Source organism: Scleropages formosus, chromosome 3 (genome assembly GCF_900964775.1).
Source record: "Scleropages formosus chromosome 3, fSclFor1.1, whole genome shotgun sequence".
Lineage (NCBI taxonomy): Eukaryota > Metazoa > Chordata > Actinopteri > Osteoglossiformes > Osteoglossidae > Scleropages > Scleropages formosus.
The window spans coordinates 6,299,226-6,320,514 of NC_041808.1; the positions used below are offsets into that span (position 1 = coordinate 6,299,226).

Below are 21,289 nucleotides of genomic sequence, written 5' to 3' on the forward strand. Positions count from 1 at the left end.
GAGAGATAAGGTGCCCACTTCAAGTTTCCTTATCTGGGGTGTGAAGGTGAAAACTCCACTGAGAACAGGGGAGCAGCTGACATGTGAACCTTGGGTAGAACTTCCAAAGGTCAAACCCTGGTGTTACAAATAGTTCATCAGTGGTATAGAAATTGTAGTTGTCTGAAATGATTAAAATTATTCCTGTCATTTGTGTCAGACCATGCGTGCCATCTGTCTTTCACATGACTGTGTAGAATCAGCTCTCTCAAGGGTACAACAGTAGCTCGTACTTGAGTTGCAATCTTTTAACTGGTCATCTTAAACTCAACACCTTCACCAGCACTTTTCTGACTGAACATCATGACACAGATCAGGAACTGGACCTCTCATAATGAACACACTGCTGATGACTGGTAGCCCACATTGCTAATAGTAACCATGGTCCCTTCTGGTGAGCAAAGAGCTGGGTTTGATTGGGCCATAATGGACATGGTTTTGGGTTTGGGTGGCCCTTATTGACCACAGTGTTGGGGTTGGGTCACCTATAATGAGCACAATGTTGGGATTTGGTGCTCATTGTGTCTACATTTTTGGATTTGGTTTCTCACAATAACCATACTGTTGCGTTTGATTACCCATAATAGCTACAGTGTTGGGTTTATTCAGCTGTAGTTTGGTCACCCGCACCCACAATGACCGCAGTGTTGGGTTTAAGTACCGACAATGGCTGTTGTATTAGGTTTCAGCATTCCATTATGACCACAGTGTTGGGATTGAATACCTGCAAGAATGAACAGAGTCTTGGGTTTGAGTTCCCACAATGAGTGTTGGGTTTCAGTGCCCTATTATGACCACAGCGTTGAGTTTTAGTACCCACAATGACCACAGTGTTAGAATCTCTCATGAATCTCCTACAGCTGACTCAGCATGTTCTTCTCTTCCAGCCGCCATCTGATCACAGGGGAATCAACGCAAGGCTTCATTAACACACGGTCCGGTCGCCTGGCTGCCACACGCTGGTAGATTAACCCAGAGTCGTGTTAAAGGGAGACTCAGAAATAATACCCAACACGATATGACAGCTTAGCAGGATTATTTCTTATCAGGGAGTCCGTGAGCAAGGCGAGCGGATGATGGCGCAGTGATAAGGTGTTAAATACCGCGGGGAGCGGCGCACTCGCTCAAAGCTGCCATTCGATTAACTGTGAGTGAGGGGAAGCGGCTCTGCGTGTGTCACAGGCCGCAGAAACCATCCGTGTGGCGGGCTGCTAATTTCTGTTAATCCGCGGATGGAACGCCAGCACAGAGAAAGGCCTGCGCTCTCAGAGACAGCGCACAACTTCGAACCCAAATGGCTTTTCACTCCTCGACTTTATGAAGTTTAATAGAGTGCTTAAAATACACCACACAACGCTTTAAAAAAACGAAAGAGCAATTTTTACACGAGTTAACCGAATATGAAAAAACCACCGAAAATTTAAAATTAAAATACACCAAATATAACAACCTTCCGAAATGATCGCTTTTTACATTTCGGAATCAACATCAGTAAGGAAAAATGCATACTTCAGAATAACGTAAACTAAAACTTAACAAAAATAAAAGGAAACACAAGGATGGAAACATCCTCATTAAAATAGCTATTAAAATATAAATTTTGAAATTAACTCATTTGTGACAGTTATAAAATGAAACGCCAACATTAAAAACAATCACAATATATCAAAACTTCAAATGGCCTGCAGCTTGAAAACAGCCAAACTGTCAAAAAACTTGACTGCTCTTTAAAAACCTCTCCTATTTTCATTAAAATGAAAAGCCTCAAAAACACTTCCATACACTTCCGCTCGTCATCAAGTCCCGATGACCTGAACCTGGGAGGAGACCCCACCTGGGATAACCAGCATACCTCAATGAACATGTCCACTCAGGGAGGGGGAATAATCCTAATGATCTAACTTCCTTCTCAGCTTTAGTTTAGTACATAAGTAAAATATTAATCCATGACCCCTCCTGAACTGAGCAGGAAAGTCCGTTCAGCCCTGGTCTCTACATTTACTCATTTAGCTGACTCTTTTTTTTTTACCAAAATGAATTACCATGTTAAGCTACCCACAGCTATTTACTCATTTATACAGCTGGGTAATTTTACTGGAGCAATTTAGGGTAAGTACCTTGCTCAAGGGTACTACAGTTAGAGGTGGGATTTGAACCTGCGACCTTTTGAAATCCACAAAGAAAACACTAGGCAGACAGCAGCTGCTGGAGTGCTTGGGGTAATGACAAACAACCAAAAAAAAAAGAAAAAACAACTGAACAGGCCCTGGAGCCATTGACTGTCTGGGTGCTGTGGACACTATGAGTATGTATGCTAATGAGGAGGAGAGCCACGCCCACAGCTCCGCCCCATCCTTTGCACTCATGCCTGAACACACAAGTTCCATTTAACTAGTGTCAAGCCTGAACAGTACGGTGGTGCATTTGGCCCTTCTTTTTAATTGGCATACCTTTTGTCAGTGTGTTGCCAAAGACCGAAGTGTAACACCGCGGTGCGGTCTCACGGGAACGGCCAACAGACCAGAGACGCAGGCGTGTGCAAAATATATTTCTAATGTAAAAACCCTCTGAATGACTGGCGCCGCATCCCCTGCTGGAACTTCTCTTATCTGTGTAACACGGCAAGGTCTCGATGCGTTCGGACACGTGATGCCTCTGTGGCTGCAACGGGGCGTGTGACAAACACGGCGCAGGTGTGTAACTCCGCTGTCTCTCATTCTTTTCCTATTAGGTGTAAGGAGGGCTACCAGGGTGTTCGCTGTGACCAGTTCCTGCCCAAGACGGACTCCATTCTCTCGGACCCAAGTATGTTTACACTCCGTTGTATCCCTCCGGTTGACACACACTCACATACGTAAGACTGCATGATGTCCAGCCCGATGAGGACACACACACGAGCTCCTTTCACAGCACACCTTCAGCAATGAGTGAGATGCACACACATTGAAGCCCAGGGAGCCCCAGTCCGCTGGGAACGACGACCCCCCCTCACTCGTCGGTCTTCTTCATGTGGACACGGGGCTCCTGTGAGACGGAGTGAGATCCTTCTTTCCTGTAAACATGGTAATGATGCCCTTGGAGACGCGTCCTCGCGCGGCAGTCCTCACAGCCTCTCCTGCCTCCAGCCTTTCCCGCTCTCCGCATATCGACAGAACTCACAGTTTTCCAAACATTCGAATGTGAGGCTGCCGGTCCGAGACGAAAGGGGGCTCTCAGCGGAGGTGGGACGGGGTTCCTTCCCTGGCCATAATGATATTCTAGGGTCCAAAGGGGCTGGACAGGCGATCCTCATTTCTGGACACCAGCGCAAGCTGGAGGCAGAGTCAACGACCGTTACCGCTCCCCCCCGTGGTCACACCGATTGAACATTACACCTCATAGTCACTCAGTGGATGTGCTGGTGTCAATGGCCGATCTCACAGGCTGCTCTCGAGTGGGCGTGGCCTCGGTAGCTTGCCTTGTGTGGGTGTGGCCACGGTAGGTCATCTTAAGTGGGCGGGGCCTCACCGCTTACTCTCACTGAAAAGTGTTGGAAAGAAGAGCGGCCCTGCAGTACCACTCCGAGATGCCAAGGATGTGTGAATGGTTCAATACGCAGCTGGAGGGGAGACAGAGGCATTGGAGAACTGTTTACTTCACTGGGCAACACTGACAGGTACACCAGGTTACCATGGAAATACTTTTTTAATATTTTTTCTAATTTCACAGTCAGTAACCCTAGGTCTCATGATGGTGGCAAAGACACTTTTGCTCCAAAATTCTTGAAATCTGAAATTCAGATGAGATTATTGGTTATTTATTTAGATCAGCAGCTTCACAGTCAGTCAGGTTCCAGGATGGCAGAGCGCCGCTCTGCACATCACATCCCGAATCATGTTTATAGATATCATATTTAACAAATCATATTTACACAATCCTCTCTGTTAGTTGGGAGACCTTTGCTCTGTTAGGCAACAAAAGTGGTCACCTGAGGCACCCCGAGACGCTCTTCGTCCCCTAAAGAAGGACCCGATCCGCAGTTAAGAGGAAATGTGGATTTGTGTGTGTGTGTGTGTGTGTGTGTGTGTGTCTCAAATTCCCGGTGTTCATATTGATAATTCCACAACACTTCAGGCCAGCAGCAGACGGTGCAGCCGTGTGTGGGCAGGAAGAGGAGTGTGAGAGGACTGGAGTGCAGCTGTGTGTGCAGGAATCTGCTGGCTCCCGCTGTGTGCTAACGGGAAGATTACACAGCTCCTGTGTGTGTGCTGCTGGTCGAGAGCCCTCCTCACGCTCGATACCCTCAACACACTTGCCAAACACAGTCGTGCGACATAATCGCTGCTAACGCTCAATGGAGGCAGTGACGGTGACAGTACTGGCACTCTGACTTCACCGACTGTGTGTGTGTGTGTGTGTGTGTGTGTGAAAGACAGAGGACAGTGGGGGGGTGTTATCAACCACGTGAGATGTGCATAAGGTAGAGCTGGACACAGAGTGACAGTGCATCACATGGGCTGCTCATGTTCTCGAACCTGTCCAGCATGTCATCCTGTTGTCATGGCGACGAGAATCGGTGTGAAGGTTGAGAGGGAGTGCAGGATGAAGGCCGCCCCTCCACAACTCCGGTCACTTCCGCATATTAACTGTGGGACCCGTAGGAGCCGACTGCTGGAATCGCAAGCCTGACTCTCAGACGGACACGGGCTGACACGGCTTTACGGTCCGGAGAACACGGCTACATGGGAGTGGAGCCACTGGGGTGAGGTCAGAAACATCTCAGGTTCACGGGATTACAGAAGATGCCAGAAGTGTTGGAGGTGCTTGTGGGACCGGTGCGGAGCAGCGGAACCATGGCTGGATTCGAGGTCCATAGTGGTCCCACTGGGATCATGAAGTCAGGACCGGGGACAGCAGTTGTCCACGTGGATGTTCCGCTCTGAGCTGTTGATCATGGAAAGGCCCCCGGGGGGCGCTGTTCGAAAACTTGGATCTCCTCAGAGCCGGTGAGGAAGGCTAAGGACAAATCAGGAGCTCTGAGCTCAGAAAGAACGTAGTTTCCGCTGTTTGGTTTTGATCTGAGACAGCGGTGGCCTGCTCCCCCCCCCCCCCCACCCTTACATTACCCTTGATATTAACAAAGACGGGGACCCTCTTGGGGCCCGAGAATCTGAATTCATGTGCTGTTTTTCTGAAGGAGCTTTGCACAAAGTGACCTTTGAAGTTCTCGTACTTTGACGTCGTGCTTCTCTTCCCCCTGTAAAGGGGTTTGGGACAAATGAGAGCAGAATGAGGGGGTGGGGGGTATTTCTGTGCTGCCCCCAGTACAGCTGGGAGGGGGGCACCATGTGGATTTACTCATTTATACATCAGCAGCAACGACAGAGACCAGTACTCGTCTTACTGTTCCTCTGACATCCCATGATTCAGTGCTGCTACTAATTAGTGTGTAGCATCTTGTTTAGCATCTGGAGCCCAAAGGGGTTGGGGGTCGGGACCCCTGCAGTAGGAGGGAGCCTCAAGGGGGGGCCCTGAGCCACGACGGGCCGCAACGCAAGTGCCGTTCAGACCTCATTTACTTGTCTTCCCTCCCACTGCTGACCTTTCAAGCCCCGCCCCCTCTGAACTCAGGCCTGTAGTCCCACCCATAGCTCCGCCCACCTAACACCTCTCTTTCTCTCTCCCGCTCTCATTGCTGCCCCCCTCCAAATGGCTGGAACAGAAGATAACCTGGGTATCGAGTTCATGGGTGAGTAAACGTTTGTGTAAATGTAAATGACACAGGGTCTGTGTGTGTGTGTGTGTGTGTGTGTGTGTGTGTGTGTGTGTGTGCGTGCGTGCACATGCAGACCTGTGTGCCGTGTGGTGAAATGTGCTTGTGTACTGTATGGTACATAATGTATGAAATGTATGAATCATCCATTAAACACCGAGCGTACATAGCCGCAGTGATTTATGGCGGACTTTGTGCTTCCTGCGTAAACATGACAAATTTGCACAAACACATATAAAGTGCTGAAAAAAGAAGCCCGTGTCAGACATATGTTACATGCCATACTGCCGAGGGCCACCACAATTAGCGGCGATATTAACGTCTGCGTTCTCTCGCTGCCTCCTAAACGCAAAGTGACTCGAACGTCTGTGTCAGGAATTAAATTCAAATTAAATGGGCCCATTTGGCGGGAAGCGTAACTCACTTTGCCAAAAAATTTCGACATATTTCACACCCAGTGAAAGGAGATCACATTACACACAGTCTCAGGGTCATTTAAGAGTAAACTCGGTCATAACGGTATTACCTGGTCCCCCGCCACTCACCCGAAAGCGGCGCTCGCTGGTCGCCATGGAAACGCAAGCTGGGAGGGGCCTGATCAGAGGTGTGTACCCAGGTGTGTGTTTATGTGTGTGTGCGTGTCTGTGTCTCAGCGAGTTCTGAGGGTGACCTTAATGACTCCCGGGGCAGGTAACACACCGTTGCGAGGAACGTTCCGGTTGCCATGGCAAGGATGAGAAGAATGATTCCAATCGCACATCCGCTTATTTTCCTACACTTTTCATAAGTGCGTTTATGACTGAGTGAACAGAATGGCAGCGGAGACACTGGTATATGTGGAGTGCGTGTAAAGGTGTATTTGATACGTGCCACGTGTGTTACATGTTTCGCATCCGTTGGCCAGAACATCCCTCCGGAGGCAAAAAACACAAAACACGTCCCATCCCGGAAGCCGAACTCGCGTCAGAGCATTAATATGTATTTTTATGAAATATTGTGCGTCGAGCGGACGCCTCCGCCGGCTTCGGTCCTGGCGACCCGGCAGCACCTGCTTCTTTGTGCCGCTCTGTTACCGTCGGGATGCGGTTCCCTCGGGGTTGAGCCGAGCTTCTCCTAGACGTTCTCGGTCCCTCGAGGACGTCGAGCTCCGTTTCCTGGCAGAAGCAGATCGATACCTCGCTGCACCATGGTAATTCTGCTCCGTTGTCTAAGTGGAGGGGAACCTGTGCCGAACCAGCAGGGATATGTGGGCTGCTTGATTCTTGCGCCACGTAGCTCGGGCCTCGTCCTGGGGAGGAGGGAAGGGATTCGAGCTGTTTTTAGCAAGGGTTTTACCATCATCATCATCACCATCTCCACGTTTGTCCGCCACCGTGGGTGTGCCACGAGGACGGCATTGCATCCATGATGCCTTCATGCTTGTGCGTGTGACCCCCTCCATTCCAGATGGCAGTGGAGCCCGCATCCCTACGGCCCCACCGTGGTGCGTTTCCCTGCTCTGCATGGTGCAGAAGACAGAAGGCGCTTTAATGGCTCCTCATTGGGAGTCAGGATGCGGCCGAGCGGCGGCCTTGCAGATTGAATGCTGCGCTCATTAAGTTCTCGTTAATTCAGAGCGCACCTTGACAGGCCGCAGCACTGACACGCATGTGGGACGAAGATAAGGCTGCGCTAACGTTGTGACGGTGACATTCCGGGGTAGAAGCTGCGAGTCGGACTGATGGCGGGGAGACGGGGAGCGGAGCGGGGGATGGGCCGATCGCTCCCTCCAAGCTTTACGAGCGAGCACGGGTTTCGTAATGGCCGTCGCTTCATCAGCTGTTATCTCTCGTAATCGGCCGGAATGAGAATTCGCATCGAAGGGATGTGTGGCCGCCGGATCGGCACCGAACGCGGAAAGCCGCGCCGCTCCTGCGTTTGAGCGGGGTGTGTGGAATCGGGTCCGAACGCTAAGACGACGTTTCCCGAGTTAAATTTAACAACCGCCGAGGTTCGGCGGAAAGATGAAGAAGTGAGGGGTACAGACAGAGCGGAGCCGCCGCCTCCGCCCCTCCGCTCTTGCCTTTAATGTTTCTTTCTGTCTCTTCTTGTTGCCAACAGAGAGTAAAGAAACATACAAGCGGCAAGTGCTGTCAATCTCCTGCATCGCTGTCGGAATCAGCCTTCTGGGCACGTTCTGCATGGCTCTCTACTGCCGGAACAAGTGAGTGTGGGCTCCACCTAGGGGCTGGGAGGGGAAGCGCCGCCGCCTGTTCTAACGGGTGCGGCTGGTTTACGTTTACATTTATTTATTCGGCTCGTGCCTTTCTCCAAGGCGACTTGCAGCATCAGGGTACTTAAAATAATTTATCCACTTAGTAGCTTCGTAATTTTTACCGGAGCAATTTAGGCTAAGTACCTCATTTAAAGGAACACAGCAATAGATTACACACACACACACATTTTCAGAACCGCTTGTCCCTTACGGGGTCACGGGGAACCGGAGCCTACCCGGCAACACAGGGCGTAAGGCCGGAGAGGGAAGGGGACACACCCAGGACGGGACGCCAGTCCGCCGCAAGGCACCCCAAGCAGGACTTGAACCCCAGACCCACCAGAGAGCAGGACTGCGGTCCAACCCACTGCGCCACCGCACCCCCAGCAATAGATTATTTGAAGGAATTAGGGTCATTATTATTAAGCTGATGCTTTTCTTCAAAGTAACATACAAAGTTAAGTCACTTACAGTGATTTACCCATTCATGCAACAAGGCCACTTTGTCTTGATCCAATTGCAGAGTAAGTACCTTGGCCAAGGGTACTACAGCAGTGGACGGGATTTAAACCTGGGTCCTTTAAGTCCAAAATAGGTAGCGCTAAGCACTATACCACATGCTGATCCTTGGTGATGGAGGGGATTGTAGGTCACATGACATGAGCCATAAAAATGATATTTCGGCATTGAAAAAACATGTGGATCCATAAAACAGACATTGATTTACTTATATTTAAATCAAATCTTGTGGGTCTTAAGCCTGTGATCAGAGTCATTTTTTTCTGGTCTGGAGGCCTTTTGGCCGCTGAGAACTGGGACAAATGACTGGGTATTGGGAGAAATGGTGACCTCATTGTTTCTTATTTTGTCCCTGTAGGAGACGTGGCGAGAAGTTCCAGGTCCATCTAAAGGAGTGCCGCAGCCTGAAGAGCTACAGTGCCTCGGGCCTCGTGACCAAATCGAGCCTGAGGTCTCCGTGCGGCCTGCAGGTGCAAAGCGTAAGTAAACACAGACGACCTACAGAAGTCAAACGTTGTTATGTCAGAGAACTGTTGCACTGAGCTTATGCCACAGTGAAAAACATCATAAAGCTCCTGTTACGACTACATGGCCTGTGTTTGTGGTACCTGCAGTGTCTGCATCACTGAACGGTGTGATGTGTTAAGACAATGGTGTTGTCCTTGTGGAGCTTGGTGGGTGTTCTGGTCAAAATATCACCCATTCGCTAAGGCATGTATGCTACATACAGTACCTCCAGCTCAGGCATCTATACAACCAGCCAACCCAACCAATGTCTATAACCGCTTATCCTGAGCGGGGTTGCGGCGAGCCGGAGCCTACCCGGCAACACGGGGTGCGAGGCCGAAGGGGGAGGAGACACACCCAGGACTGGATGCCAGTCCGTCGTAAGGCACCCCAAGCAGTGCTCGAACCCCAGAACCGCCAAACAGCAGACACTAGCCAAACCCGCTGTGCCCCCCTCCAGCACGTATACATTCAAATAGAATTCATTGGATCAAATAACAGTTTAAAGAATGGCTAACTGCAGTTCTCAGACTTGCTGAATACAGCAGCTGCGCTGAGTCGTCTTGGGTCTAACTTTGTTGAGAAGTCTTGGGTTGGGTCTCTGACACTGCTGAGTTGTGGTGGGTCTAACAGTTTTTAGAAGTCTTGGGTCAAAGTGTTGAGAGGTCTTGGATCGAAGTGCTGATTCATCTTGAGTCAAACACTGTTGAGAAGTCTACAGTCTCTGATGTTGAGTGGTCTTGGGTCTCGAGTGGTCTTGGGTTTCTGACATTGATGAGCGGTCTTGGGTCTAACAGTGCTGAGTTTCAGGAAGATTAATCTTCCAAAATGAAGCCCACCTTTAAAAGCATGTAATATCATAATCTATTTGTGTAGTGGTTATTCTTGACAAAGACAATCAGTTTATGTCACATAACTCATTCTGGATAATTAATCACCATCATGCATGTGTCACCAATTGTATTTTATTATTAGGAGATAAGTCAGTATTGCTGTGACGTGGTTATTTGTTTTAATGTACAAAGAAAAATGATACTTGCGGTAGAGGATTCATCATCTGATTATGCTGAAACCAAACACTCCAAAAACATTTCAAAATTATTTCTAGGTATGTAATCAAATACACAAACTGCAATGAGAGTAAATCTCAGTTTCTGCATCTATGAATAGAAATACCATGTCTGCGTATCGTCAGGAATCCCTCATGTATCACCTGGGTAGTGTGATGACAGACAGTGTGCAAGACATGCTGAAACTGTGATGAAGCAGCATGTGTATATTGATTATCAAAAAAAAAAAAAAGCAACAACAAAAACTGCAGTCCATGACAGAGCATGTAGAATACAGGAATAATTCAGCTGTGAGATAACAGGAAATGAAACGCAAATCAATCAGAAATGATATGAAAAGACGAGATGATATCAGGAGCACATGAGATGACGCCTTGCGGAAATGAGATGATACCAGGAGATGACACCTTGAAGATATGACATGATACCTTGAGGAGGTGAAATGTTACTCGGAGAAGAGGAGGTGACACCAGTAGGAGGACAGATGGTACCAGGAGGAGATAAAATGGTACTAGAAGGAGGTGAGATCATACCAGCAGATGGTATGGTATGGTATCAGGAAGAGATGAGATGGTACCATGAGAAGAAGAGATGGTACCAGGAGAAAATGAGATGTACCAGAAGAGGAAATAGTACTAGGAGGAGAGGAGGAGATGATGCCAGGAGCAGATGCTCCATTTTTTTGCACTTAAGACAGCTACTCATAAATGACCAGAAGCTTCTAACTGTAAAGAAAATCAGCAAAAGATGAAATTGGGCTCCTGTGTTTTTTAAATGATTGTAATTGGAACTTGTGCGCATTCAGTGTGGTGCACAGCAGCCAAAGCCAATTCGCTGGAGGGTTTTACCACGGAGTACCACGTTCCCAGTAGCCCAATGTGATGGCACACTAGGGTTTCATTTGGCTGGAGCTGCACTGCCTTGCGGGTCCCTCGAAGGCCGTCCCTGGGCCCATTTGTCTTCTTCACTCTGCTCCCTCGTGCTTCTTTTTCGTGGTCGGTTTGGCTCAGGTGTCGAGTACGAGGCCGCGGGGCAGGGAGGGCTGCAGCGAGATAACGTGGTTAACGTCGCGGTCGGACGCGGCCCCGCAGGGACACGCGCTTTCTCCACCGTGTGACAGCCGACTCGCTGTGCAGCAGCCAGGTGGTGGTCCAGGTACACTGAGCTGGCATTCTACTGCCTCCCCGAGAACAACGCCAGCACCAGGGTTCAGTACCGCGGTCACGGGGAAACAATCACAGCTGCTTCCTTGGGAACAGAAACAGTCTTGTGTGTCGCTGTGGCACCGGGTACAATAGCCGTGTGCTTCTCGAAGTCAGAGCGGCGTCTGTGTCAGCAGGGGGGTGATACTAATGGCCTTCATCAGCAACAGTGAAACACGGTAAACAGCAGCCCCACCCCACAGCGCCACTTCTGTGATTTTGAGATTTCGCTTTCATTTCCTGGAGCGCCGGCTGTTCTGCACTGACCGAGCGTCTGGCCGTCTGAGCCAAGTTCTGGTGGTCATCTGGGATTCTTCTCCAACCCGCTGGTGTCCCCCACCCAAGCACAGTACAGCACACTGGATTATTAGATGCGGTAAATTGGACAATAATATATAGCAGACTGCATAATTAGGTATGGTAAACCAGACGATGAGATGCAGTAAACGGGACAAGGTATGGTAAGCGGGACAATAAGATACAGTAGACTGGACGATGAGATACAGTAAAGTGTTTAAGGAGCTTCGGTAACCTGATTAAAGAGATCCATCAAACTGCAGGTCAATAAGGTACAATAAACTGGACGGTGAGATACAGTATATTGGACTTAATGCTGTAAAGCCTTTTAGCAAGGTACCCGAAAAAAATTACCCGGCTGTATAAAGGGGTAAATCGGTGTAAATAGCCTAACGCTGTATGTAATTTTGGAGAAAAGCATCAGATAAAAGGATAAATGGAAGGAGACAGGTGTCCAGGTGTGACTGGGTCACTGTCACCTTTTATTTCCAAGGACCAGCTCACCGTGTGGTCGAGAGTCGGTCTGCTGCAGAACCTGCTGCTCGGTGGTCAGACAGGAGCTGGAAGAGGTCCGGGGCTCCCAGGTCCAGGGCACGGGTTCCGCGCTGGTCGCGTCTGTCCTTTCGAGGCCTTGTAGTCCACACAGGGGGCCTGGATCTGCTGGATCTGGCACTCCCTCCTGTCCATACCCCTGTATACCGGTCCACACCTGTCCCCGTCTGTCCCTTCTCTTCCCTTCCCGTTGCTGTCCGAGCCACCCGCGGACGCCTTTCACGGCCCGTCCTCATACGTCCCGGAACACGGGAGGAGCGTCCCGCTCGGCGCCGTCCGCCTCGTACTCGTGTTCCTCCCGATTACCGCCTCCTGTGGGACCACGGCCGACTCTACACTCCAAGCAAGGGCACGCGGCGGAGACGGTTCCATGTCCCTCATTTCTGATTATCGCTTAAAGACTGGATGGGCGAATTATGATAATTGTCCTTTTTTTACAGAAAAAAATCAAAGAAATTCTTTAAGAATCCATTAATGTAATCGTGTCTGAGACTAATTCCTGACTTCTGTGGAAGCGCCGTCCGGCCGTCAGGGAATGTACGCGCAATGCGTCTCGTTTAATCCGCACTTTAAATGCAAAGTCTAATTAAAATGACTTGGTACTGAGATCGGGACTCGCCTACCCAGCAGCCCCACCACCGTTTTTTACACAGCTGGAGGTTTATAACTTAGAACTGTCTGCTTGGGGCCTGCGATGTGTGTGTGTGTGTGTGTGTGTGTGTGTGAGAGAGACAACAATCCTTACATGACACATTCCATCTGTGTCCAGATTAGACCCCCAATTATTTTAATGAAGAAGCAGCTCGAACCCTTGGGCTCCGTTTCGCCCAACAGCTCCTTCCTGCTGTGAATCATTGATCCCGCTGAATCACCGTGCATATGGCGCATAACGAGTTCAATACGGCCGTGTGAGCGTTCAATTAGCGACACAATGGCCCCATTCTCCCAGGTAGACTGTGAAACCGTCCTCTGTCGTCATGGAGACCTGAAAATGGATTCTACTCTCAGACTTTAATAAAGTGTGCGATATCAAGATCGCCGTTTCGCACAGAGAGTGATCCCATGTGGCCCTCGGTCCCAGGGTCACAGGCCCCTTCGGTGGCACGCGTAGGCCACAGCAGCCCGGACGCCGTGAGCGGGTCGTGTCCGAACCAGCCGAGGAACGCCGGGATGTTTCCCGACCGCCTGCGAAACTCACGGCTGTTTCTCTCCACAGTGCGGCAAAGGCAACGGGTCTTCCCCTCCACAAGGGGGCAGCGTTCGCAAACCAGGCATGTCACCTAGCGGCAGCTTCCCTCCCCTGCATCCCAAAACCCCGTCCCCTGGGAAGTACCACAGGTAAGACTTCCCTTTTTCATCATTTTGCACCATTCTGCGATGTCCAGTTATTTCTATATCGCACAGTCTTTACCACGATTATTGTAGGGTTAGGGTTACTGGGTATCCGGCAAAGTGCCAGGGAACATCCACCATGGACCAGGTCTCAGCCCGTTCCCGCTCCTTGTCCTCCTCGGAACCTGTGTGGCTCCGCCCCCTTCGGTTTGTCCCGTGTCTACACCCCCCAGTCCTCACATTCTCTACTGGCCCCATCCCACTGGACCCCAGAGCTGCAGCGCCCCCTGTCTGTCACAGTTTGTACTGGGCTTTGGGCTCAGCCGCCACCTGCCAAACCTGGAGTCACGGTTGTGTTTGCGTCGGTGGCCAGAGGAGGGCAGTAAAGAGCCCTGAGGAGGTCGGGCTCAGTCTGCGAGGAGCTGTCTGTAATCTGATTGGATGAGCCCCTGCACACACCATCTGCCCATGGGGACACTCACCAGTCGTCACATCCAGACAACTTTCGCTCATTCGCCTCATGTTTCGGCGATTAGTCATCGCTGTCGGACTTTATACCTTAAACATCGGCTTTTGTTTAGATTGACGGTTTGTCTGCCGGTGCTGCGGCACCAACCATGTAAAGCAACCCCATGCGTTGGGATCCATTGAAGCTCCCGCGGAGCAGTTCTCTTTGTTTACGCGAGGCTGAATGAAAAGCCGTTGCCATGGAGACAGGGCACAGCGACGTGGGCGTGAAGCTCATTGTGACCTTACATTTGACCCTGAGTTGGTGTCGGCAGAATCACAGTGGGAAAAGCTTCCGTGCAGAAATATTCTACAGCAGATCAAACTGGTGACAAGATGTGAACATGGTACCTGGTGGTCCTTCTAGGGTTCAGTTGTAAACACCGCAAGTTTAACAGTCTCTGATCTACAGACTCATACTGAATAATTCATACTGAACAGTAAACCGACAGTCTGGGCACAACGAGCGACTAACGGGAAACCTGCAGTCGATATCGGTGAAAAAGGCCAACGGTCGGTCGAGATCCACGGTCTCTTCTATTCCGACCACACGGTGGCGCTGTCGGTGACAAGGATGGTCGTCTCTTCCCGCAGTCCCACCCAGAGAACCAGGAGCACCCTCGGGCGAACGTCCCCTCGCAGGACCCCGCCGGGTCGCAAGGGGAGGCTGAACCCCATCGTTGGCTGCAGAGACTCTGGTCCCACCTACAAACATCTGCAGGAGGTGCAGTCGGAGAGGGAGGCGGAGCCTTTAGGCGGGTGAGCGACACACGGTCACGACCACTACGGCTAGTACAAATGATGACTACGTGGGGGGGAGAAAAAAAAGACATCACCTGGACAAGCCAAACAACCGCCGTGTGTCTTATTTAAAAGTGATCTACATTTCAGATTCATGTATTCGCATATCAGCATTCATATATTCTAATGGTGCTGATTCTATAAACACGAACGGCGCTAATGGGACAAACGGTCGACCTTCCGAACGGCTCGTCGCTCCGTCACAGGAAACCTGGACGCGGAAACGCCGTTTGCTATTTATATCCTCCGTCAGCAATCGACACCTCCTCGTTTCCACGGCGGCGGCCGCGCGGCGATACTGCGGTACCGTCTCCGCAGAGCCCGGCGATGGAGGTTCGGGCCTGGCGAGTCGAACCTGAACTCGTTCACCGGATGCCGAGGCCCACAGCTATTATATACAGTACAGTGCAGTTCGTTATGAGATGCTCATGTTGTGCTTCTGACAAAGCTGTAAAAGTACTACAGCAGGAGGCTTTTTACACATCCTGAGCAAAAAACAAAAATCGGTGGCAGCCGCTGGTATCGTGATTAGAGCCGCTGCGTTTGGACCCGAAAGTTGCAGGTTCAAATCCCACCTTTAAATTACCCAGCTGTATGAATGGGTAAATAATTCTAAGCCCCTTTGGCAAGAAGCATCAGCCAACTTGATATATAATTATAACGTAAAACAAAAAAGCGATCCTGTGTACGTCAGCAGCTACGTCTGATGAGCTGGTCTCCGGTGACGGGAACGTTGCCGTCAGATCGGAGAAGCTTTTCCTCGCGGCGCCCCTGCTGTAGCTCTTCAACGCGCGCAGCGGTGGTTCGAAACCGTGCTACGGCTTGGCCGGGTCTCACAGCCTCAGCCGAAGACGCGCGCGGCGAGGGAGGGAGGGGCTTGGCTCGTATTGGGGGTTATGAATAATTACTCAAAGACAATGAGTTCATCTGGCCCAGTTTCTGTGCCGTTGCGGGGAAGAGGAACGTAAAGCCGACGTGCGTCGAATAGAGGACTGAATTAAATTGGCTCCCCCAGCAAACGCTTAAGTGACTCTCACACACACACACACACACACCTGAAACCGCTTGTCCCATTCGGGGTCACGGGGAGCCGGAGCCTAACCTGGCAACACAGGGCGCAAGGCTGGAGGGGGAGGGGACACACCCAGGACGGGATGCCAGTCTGTCGCAAGGCAACCCAAGTGGGACTCAAACCCCAGGCCAACCCACTGCGTCACCGGACCACCGCCCCCCTTAAGTGACTCCTCAGTTACAAAGTCTGTTCGTAACTCGTTTCGGTTTCTCGCTTCCAGGTCACGATCAAAAAAAAAAAAAAAAAAAAGGGTGACGAACATGATTGTTTTATTTGCAGGTTTGACGCCATAAAAATTGCAACTGTATTATAAAATTACAGCTATTTAAACATTAGAATTACAACTCACTTAAAATGACCGAAAATAAAAATATGTAAAAGAAATATCATTTCTAGCACTTGAAAAACCGACATGTGATCTACACGACGATCCTAATCAATTGGAATTAGAATATGTGGACACCCTTCCGGAAGAAGTTGTTATGAAGGGCTTCGTGATCATAAGTTTGGTGTATTGTTACCTTTTGACCCTGAGCCCTCACTCTACGTATGTGGACGTACATCTATTTTCTCTATCTATCGGGTATCTGGACCCTGTGCTGCGCTTAAAACCAATTAAAAAAATACTTTGCTTTCCGAAAGTCCTTTTTGATGTCGATTGTCCACCGATTCGTCCCACAAATATGTAGCGTTCCTAACTTGTTATTGATCGCCGGCCCTCGGGAACACCAGACACGAGCTGTAAACACTGGGGAAGGGAGTTGAATTAAGGTGGCCCCGCGCTCGTGTTCTGTTTGGTTTCGTGTTCCAGCTCGGCATAAATACAGGGCACATTCACTGCGTCATACAGAAGTAGTGGAAAACGAAATGAAAAGTAAAATTTTTCTGTTCTTGAAAAATCTTAGCAAGAGCCAACGTTCCGGTATTTTCTGGAAACCGGTATTACTAACAAGACTATTATTACTATTAACGTTTAGAGTTGCTGTATGTAAGGAGACATCTGTAGAAATCCCTTCTCTGACTCTCCTTCTTCTTGCAGATGTTCTTCTCTGATGGAAGCCAGAGACCATATGGAGGACATCTCATTAAATATGCAAGTTCCTGCCTCCGCTACGGTGGTGGGCAGTGACCCGGAAGGCGCTGCCTCCTTGCCATTATTCCGCAACTACTCCATTCCCATAATTCCCTCTGTCCAGGGACACAGTGAGACTTGTGAGCCCGCAGCCGGCCTGGATGGAGGCAACTGTTGTTCAGTGCCATACAGTGAGTCAAGGGGCCGTCCCTATCTTTCAAGCCCCTCCTCTTTTGCTTTGACACGGGGTGGACAGCAGGGGGTGCTGATTGGGGAGGAACCCGGAGAATGTTTCAGGGGCCGCGTCCAGAGCCGCAGGAAGCCGGATGCTTGCGGTCACTCTGCCCGGGCAACCAAGGAGATGGAATGTTCCCCATTGGTTACTGCAGTGGGGGCGGCCCCACATAGAGACTCCGCCCACCTTAGTCAGTGAAACCGCAAGCGGGGGGTGTGGCCGCCCTCGGGATTTGGACCAATCACAGATGACATGAAGGATTTCAAACTTGACTGCGAACTTCGGTGGAGGAAAAGCAGAGCTTACGTCAGCAACATTATGAATCTTTGAAAAAATAAATATGTGAACAAAGAGTGGAAATATTAACAGATGAAAAGAGGTTTAGGTTGGAGATCTTATTAAAATAATTATGAATAATTTATATGTATTTATTTAAAGGAGCTTCTACTTAGGAAGAAAACCAAATAGTCTGTCATCTCCATGGTGTTTTTAATTGTTACAAAATAAAGATGAAGAATACGGGAAAGTTCTGCTTTTTATGTATTCGCTTTCTTATATTTGTGGACTATAAGTGGATCTTGACTCTAGTGTAGACTCTACTGGGCGAGTGGGCGTGGCTCCGTACTTGTAGGCAGGGCTGTAACAGACCTCTGATTGACAGGTAGAGCAGCCAATGGGGTTCAGCCTTTGAAGCAGCGAGAAGTGTTCGATATTGGCTCTTTACATGTAGTAATTTAACCATAATTACCGTAACGTGTTTCTTCAGAGTGACTTAAAGGTTAAGAGCAAACAGGATCAATAAGTGGTTTATAGTAAAACAGGTTATAAACAGCAGAACATCGAGAATAAATGCGAGGCGTTCGTAGAGCCTCACTTCATACGGCGCAGCGAACCACGACGATGACTTCACTTGACATTCTCGACTAACCCCGACAAAATTACCCTAACAAAGGCACGGATACCGTCATCCGTGGTGATGAGTACCGTCTGTGAAGGACCATAAGTGAAGAGCTTTACTGGGATGTACGGAAACTGTGTACGAACGCACTACGCTGCGAGCAGGAAAACCTTTCGGTGGTGGAACGCTGCGTGACGAGGTGCGTTAACCGTGTCCTCAAAGGGCGGGAAAGGAGTAAGACTGTGCGGACGCGGTTAGTTGCCGAGATCCGCAGCCAGTAGGCGAGGGGGCTATAAGACCGGACGGGTTGCGTGTGGTTCGAGAGAGGTTGCCGGAAGGTTGGAGCCAGATCCCAGAGGCATCAATAGCCAGAAGCTGGAGTTCCGGTGGGCAGTTGGCGAAGGGAGGGCAGCAGAGGCGTTAGCGCCATGCAAATATGACCAAAACAAATGAGACAGCTTCCGAACGCATGTTTAAGGCAGCGACGTTCCAGCGCTTTTCCGTTACAAAAGAGATTTTATTTTCGCACGCCCTTCCAGTAAATCGAGTTATGAATAATTACGCCCCGTGTCCGGCCACTGGGAGGGGAGCTCGGCTACGGAGAGGCCCATACATATTTCTCCCAATTAAGAGGACTAGGCCTCCGAGGCCAGATGACACGCGAGAGGCTGCGGAGCGTGCGGGCGCGCCGCCGTGGGCTCCGGGGAGGAGCGAGGCCCCGTCAGCCGTGAGCTTCGCGCTAACGACGCGAGCGGACGAGTCTCCCCGGGGTCTCAATTAGGGCAGACGCCGGAGCGCCTTTTCTCTCGGCCCCCTTTTGAGGCCTTCTTTAAACACCAGCGATCGCTCTCTGTTCTGCGGCTCGACCGAAGACGGCGGCGGAAGCGGTCAGGTGAACAAAGGAGTGCAGCAGACAGCAAAACTGCGGCAAAAGAACAAACATTTCTACGTTCGCCTTTGTGCGCGGCCAGAGCTCCGCCTTGACGTCAGACTCATCGAATCGTGTGAAATGTGGGGTCGGGAAAACCGCATTGTGCTGTCAGTCTTACAGTTACTGTGCGGGGCGGTGTTTGTATGTTTCCATCTATTAGACCGATTAGCACAAAGAATATGTGCATGTGAGGGGGGCCCGGTGGTGCGGTGGGTTGGACCGGGTCCTGCTCTCCGGTGGGTCTGGGGTTCGAGTCCCGCTTGGGGTGCCTTGTGATGGACTGGTGTCCTGTCCTGGGTGTGTCCCCTCCAGCCCTACGCCCTGTGTTGCCGGGTTGGGCTCCGGTTCCCCACGGGACAAGCAGGTCAGAAAGTGTGTGTGTGTGTGCGCATGTGACCCCATGCAGTACTAATACTTTAATCTATTAGACTGTTAAAATGTGCCTGTGACCCATATAGTAATAGAATAATACTAACAATATAAGAATACTTTCATCTATTAGACCAATTTATTAAACAAAATGTGCCTGTGACCCATGCAACACACACACACACGCTGTCTGAACCACTTGTCCCATACAGGGCCACAGGGAGCTGGAGCCTAACCCGGCAACACATGGCGTAAGGCTAATGGAGGAGGGGACACACCCATGACGGGACACCAGTCCATCACAAGGGACCTCAAGCAGGACTTGAACCCTAGACCCACCGGAGAGCAGGACCTAGTCCAACCTACCACACCCCCATGCCACCTCCCTTGCAATACTTACTAGAATAATACTGCTAATAATAATAATAATATACTTCAGTTAGACCAATTATTAGAGACAAATATATATGTGACAAATACTAGTAGAATAATAATATGAACAGGACCTTTTGCAGGAGGAGAACAGGAGCTACTGAGATTACATTTGAGCCCAGGACAGGGGCAGCTGGTAGTGTAGTGGTTAGAGGTGCTGCCTTTGGACCCCAAGGCTGCAGGTTTGAGCCCCAGTTGTGGGTGTGGAACCCTTGAGCAATGTACTAACCCTGAATTGCTCCACCAGTGTTACCCAGCTGTGTAAATGGTTGTAAGTACCTCAATGTTGTGAGCTGATTTGGAGCAAAGTTTTGTCTCTGTGAAGGAGGCATTTGATAGAGAGCTACTGCTGATACTGCACTGGCTGTAGCACACTAAGGTACAACACCACAGTAACTTTCAGTGTGAATTCATTCACACGAACTCTGGAGCCTGCCCTCGAATCACTTGGGTGCCAACACCCTGTGTGGGACACCAGTCCATTGCACAGTAGCCTTCCTCAACCATTATTAGTTAGCTTCTTTGTCCAGAGCAACTAAGAGGGTGATGAAGTAGTTACTAAACCTTTACATTTATTTATTTAGCAGATGCTTTTCTCCAAAGCAACTTCCAATGAACTGTATGTAGTGTTATCAGCCCACACACCTTATTCACCATGGTGACTTACACTGCTAGAGACACTACTTACAATGGGTCACTCATTCATATATCAGTGGAACACACACTCTCTGTGTCACTCACACCCTATATACAAATGGGCATGATTTCATGGGAAAAACATTTATACAGAATGTAGTGACTTCTGTGTACATTGCGGTAAATTGTGGGGACACTTCTGGTTAGTACTATGTATTAACCCACACATTATTTGAACCACTTGTCCCATACAGGGTCACAGGGAGCCAGAGCCTAACACGGCAACACAGGGCATAAGGCTGGAGGGGGAGCGGACACACCCAGGATGGGACGCCAGTCCATTGCAAGGCACCCCAAGTGGGACTTGAACCCCAGACCCACCGGAGAGCAGGACCCAGTCCAACCCACTGTGCCACTGCACCCCCTATGTAGTAACTGTACCTGTTATTTGTTATATTATAGGAAGAAAACACACACCTTCTGGTACAATGATAGCTTGACCCTAATGATGGCCAAAAAAGGAATGTGGGAATTTGAGTATTGAAACAGCAGCAGGAAGAACGGCCCTGTGGAGTAAGTGGTAGAAGTACAAACTGACATGAATGCTGTACTTTATAAAATGTTTATGGTATTGATTTTGTTTTGCTGTGAGCAAATACTTGTTAAAGGGGTAGAAAGTAGAGGAGTGGTGGTTAGAACTGCCGGTTTGGGGTTTGAAGGTTGAGCTGTGAATCTCACCTCATGCTGTAGTAGCCCTGAACACGGTACAGGTGGTCCCCCGCTTTAGGATGGGGTTACGGTTCACGAAACCT

At 49.8% G+C, this 21,289-nt stretch overlaps 1 protein-coding gene across 1 annotated transcript in view; it reads left to right on the plus strand.

The window, feature by feature from the left end:
- The window catches only part of nrg3b (neuregulin 3b), a 90,695-nt gene extending 69,941 nt beyond the window's left edge, over positions 1–20,754 (plus strand). The window contains exons 3-10 of the mRNA XM_018762571.2: positions 2,771–2,844; positions 5,741–5,767; positions 7,892–7,994; positions 8,923–9,043; positions 13,409–13,530; positions 14,626–14,790; positions 16,944–17,167; positions 20,732–20,754. Coding sequence (XP_018618087.2) covers positions 2,771–2,844; positions 5,741–5,767; positions 7,892–7,994; positions 8,923–9,043; positions 13,409–13,530; positions 14,626–14,790; positions 16,944–17,167; positions 20,732–20,754 — 859 coding nt within the window. The remainder of the gene's footprint in view (positions 1–2,770; positions 2,845–5,740; positions 5,768–7,891; positions 7,995–8,922; positions 9,044–13,408; positions 13,531–14,625; positions 14,791–16,943; positions 17,168–20,731) is intronic.
- Positions 20,755–21,289: the final 535 nt, after the last annotated feature.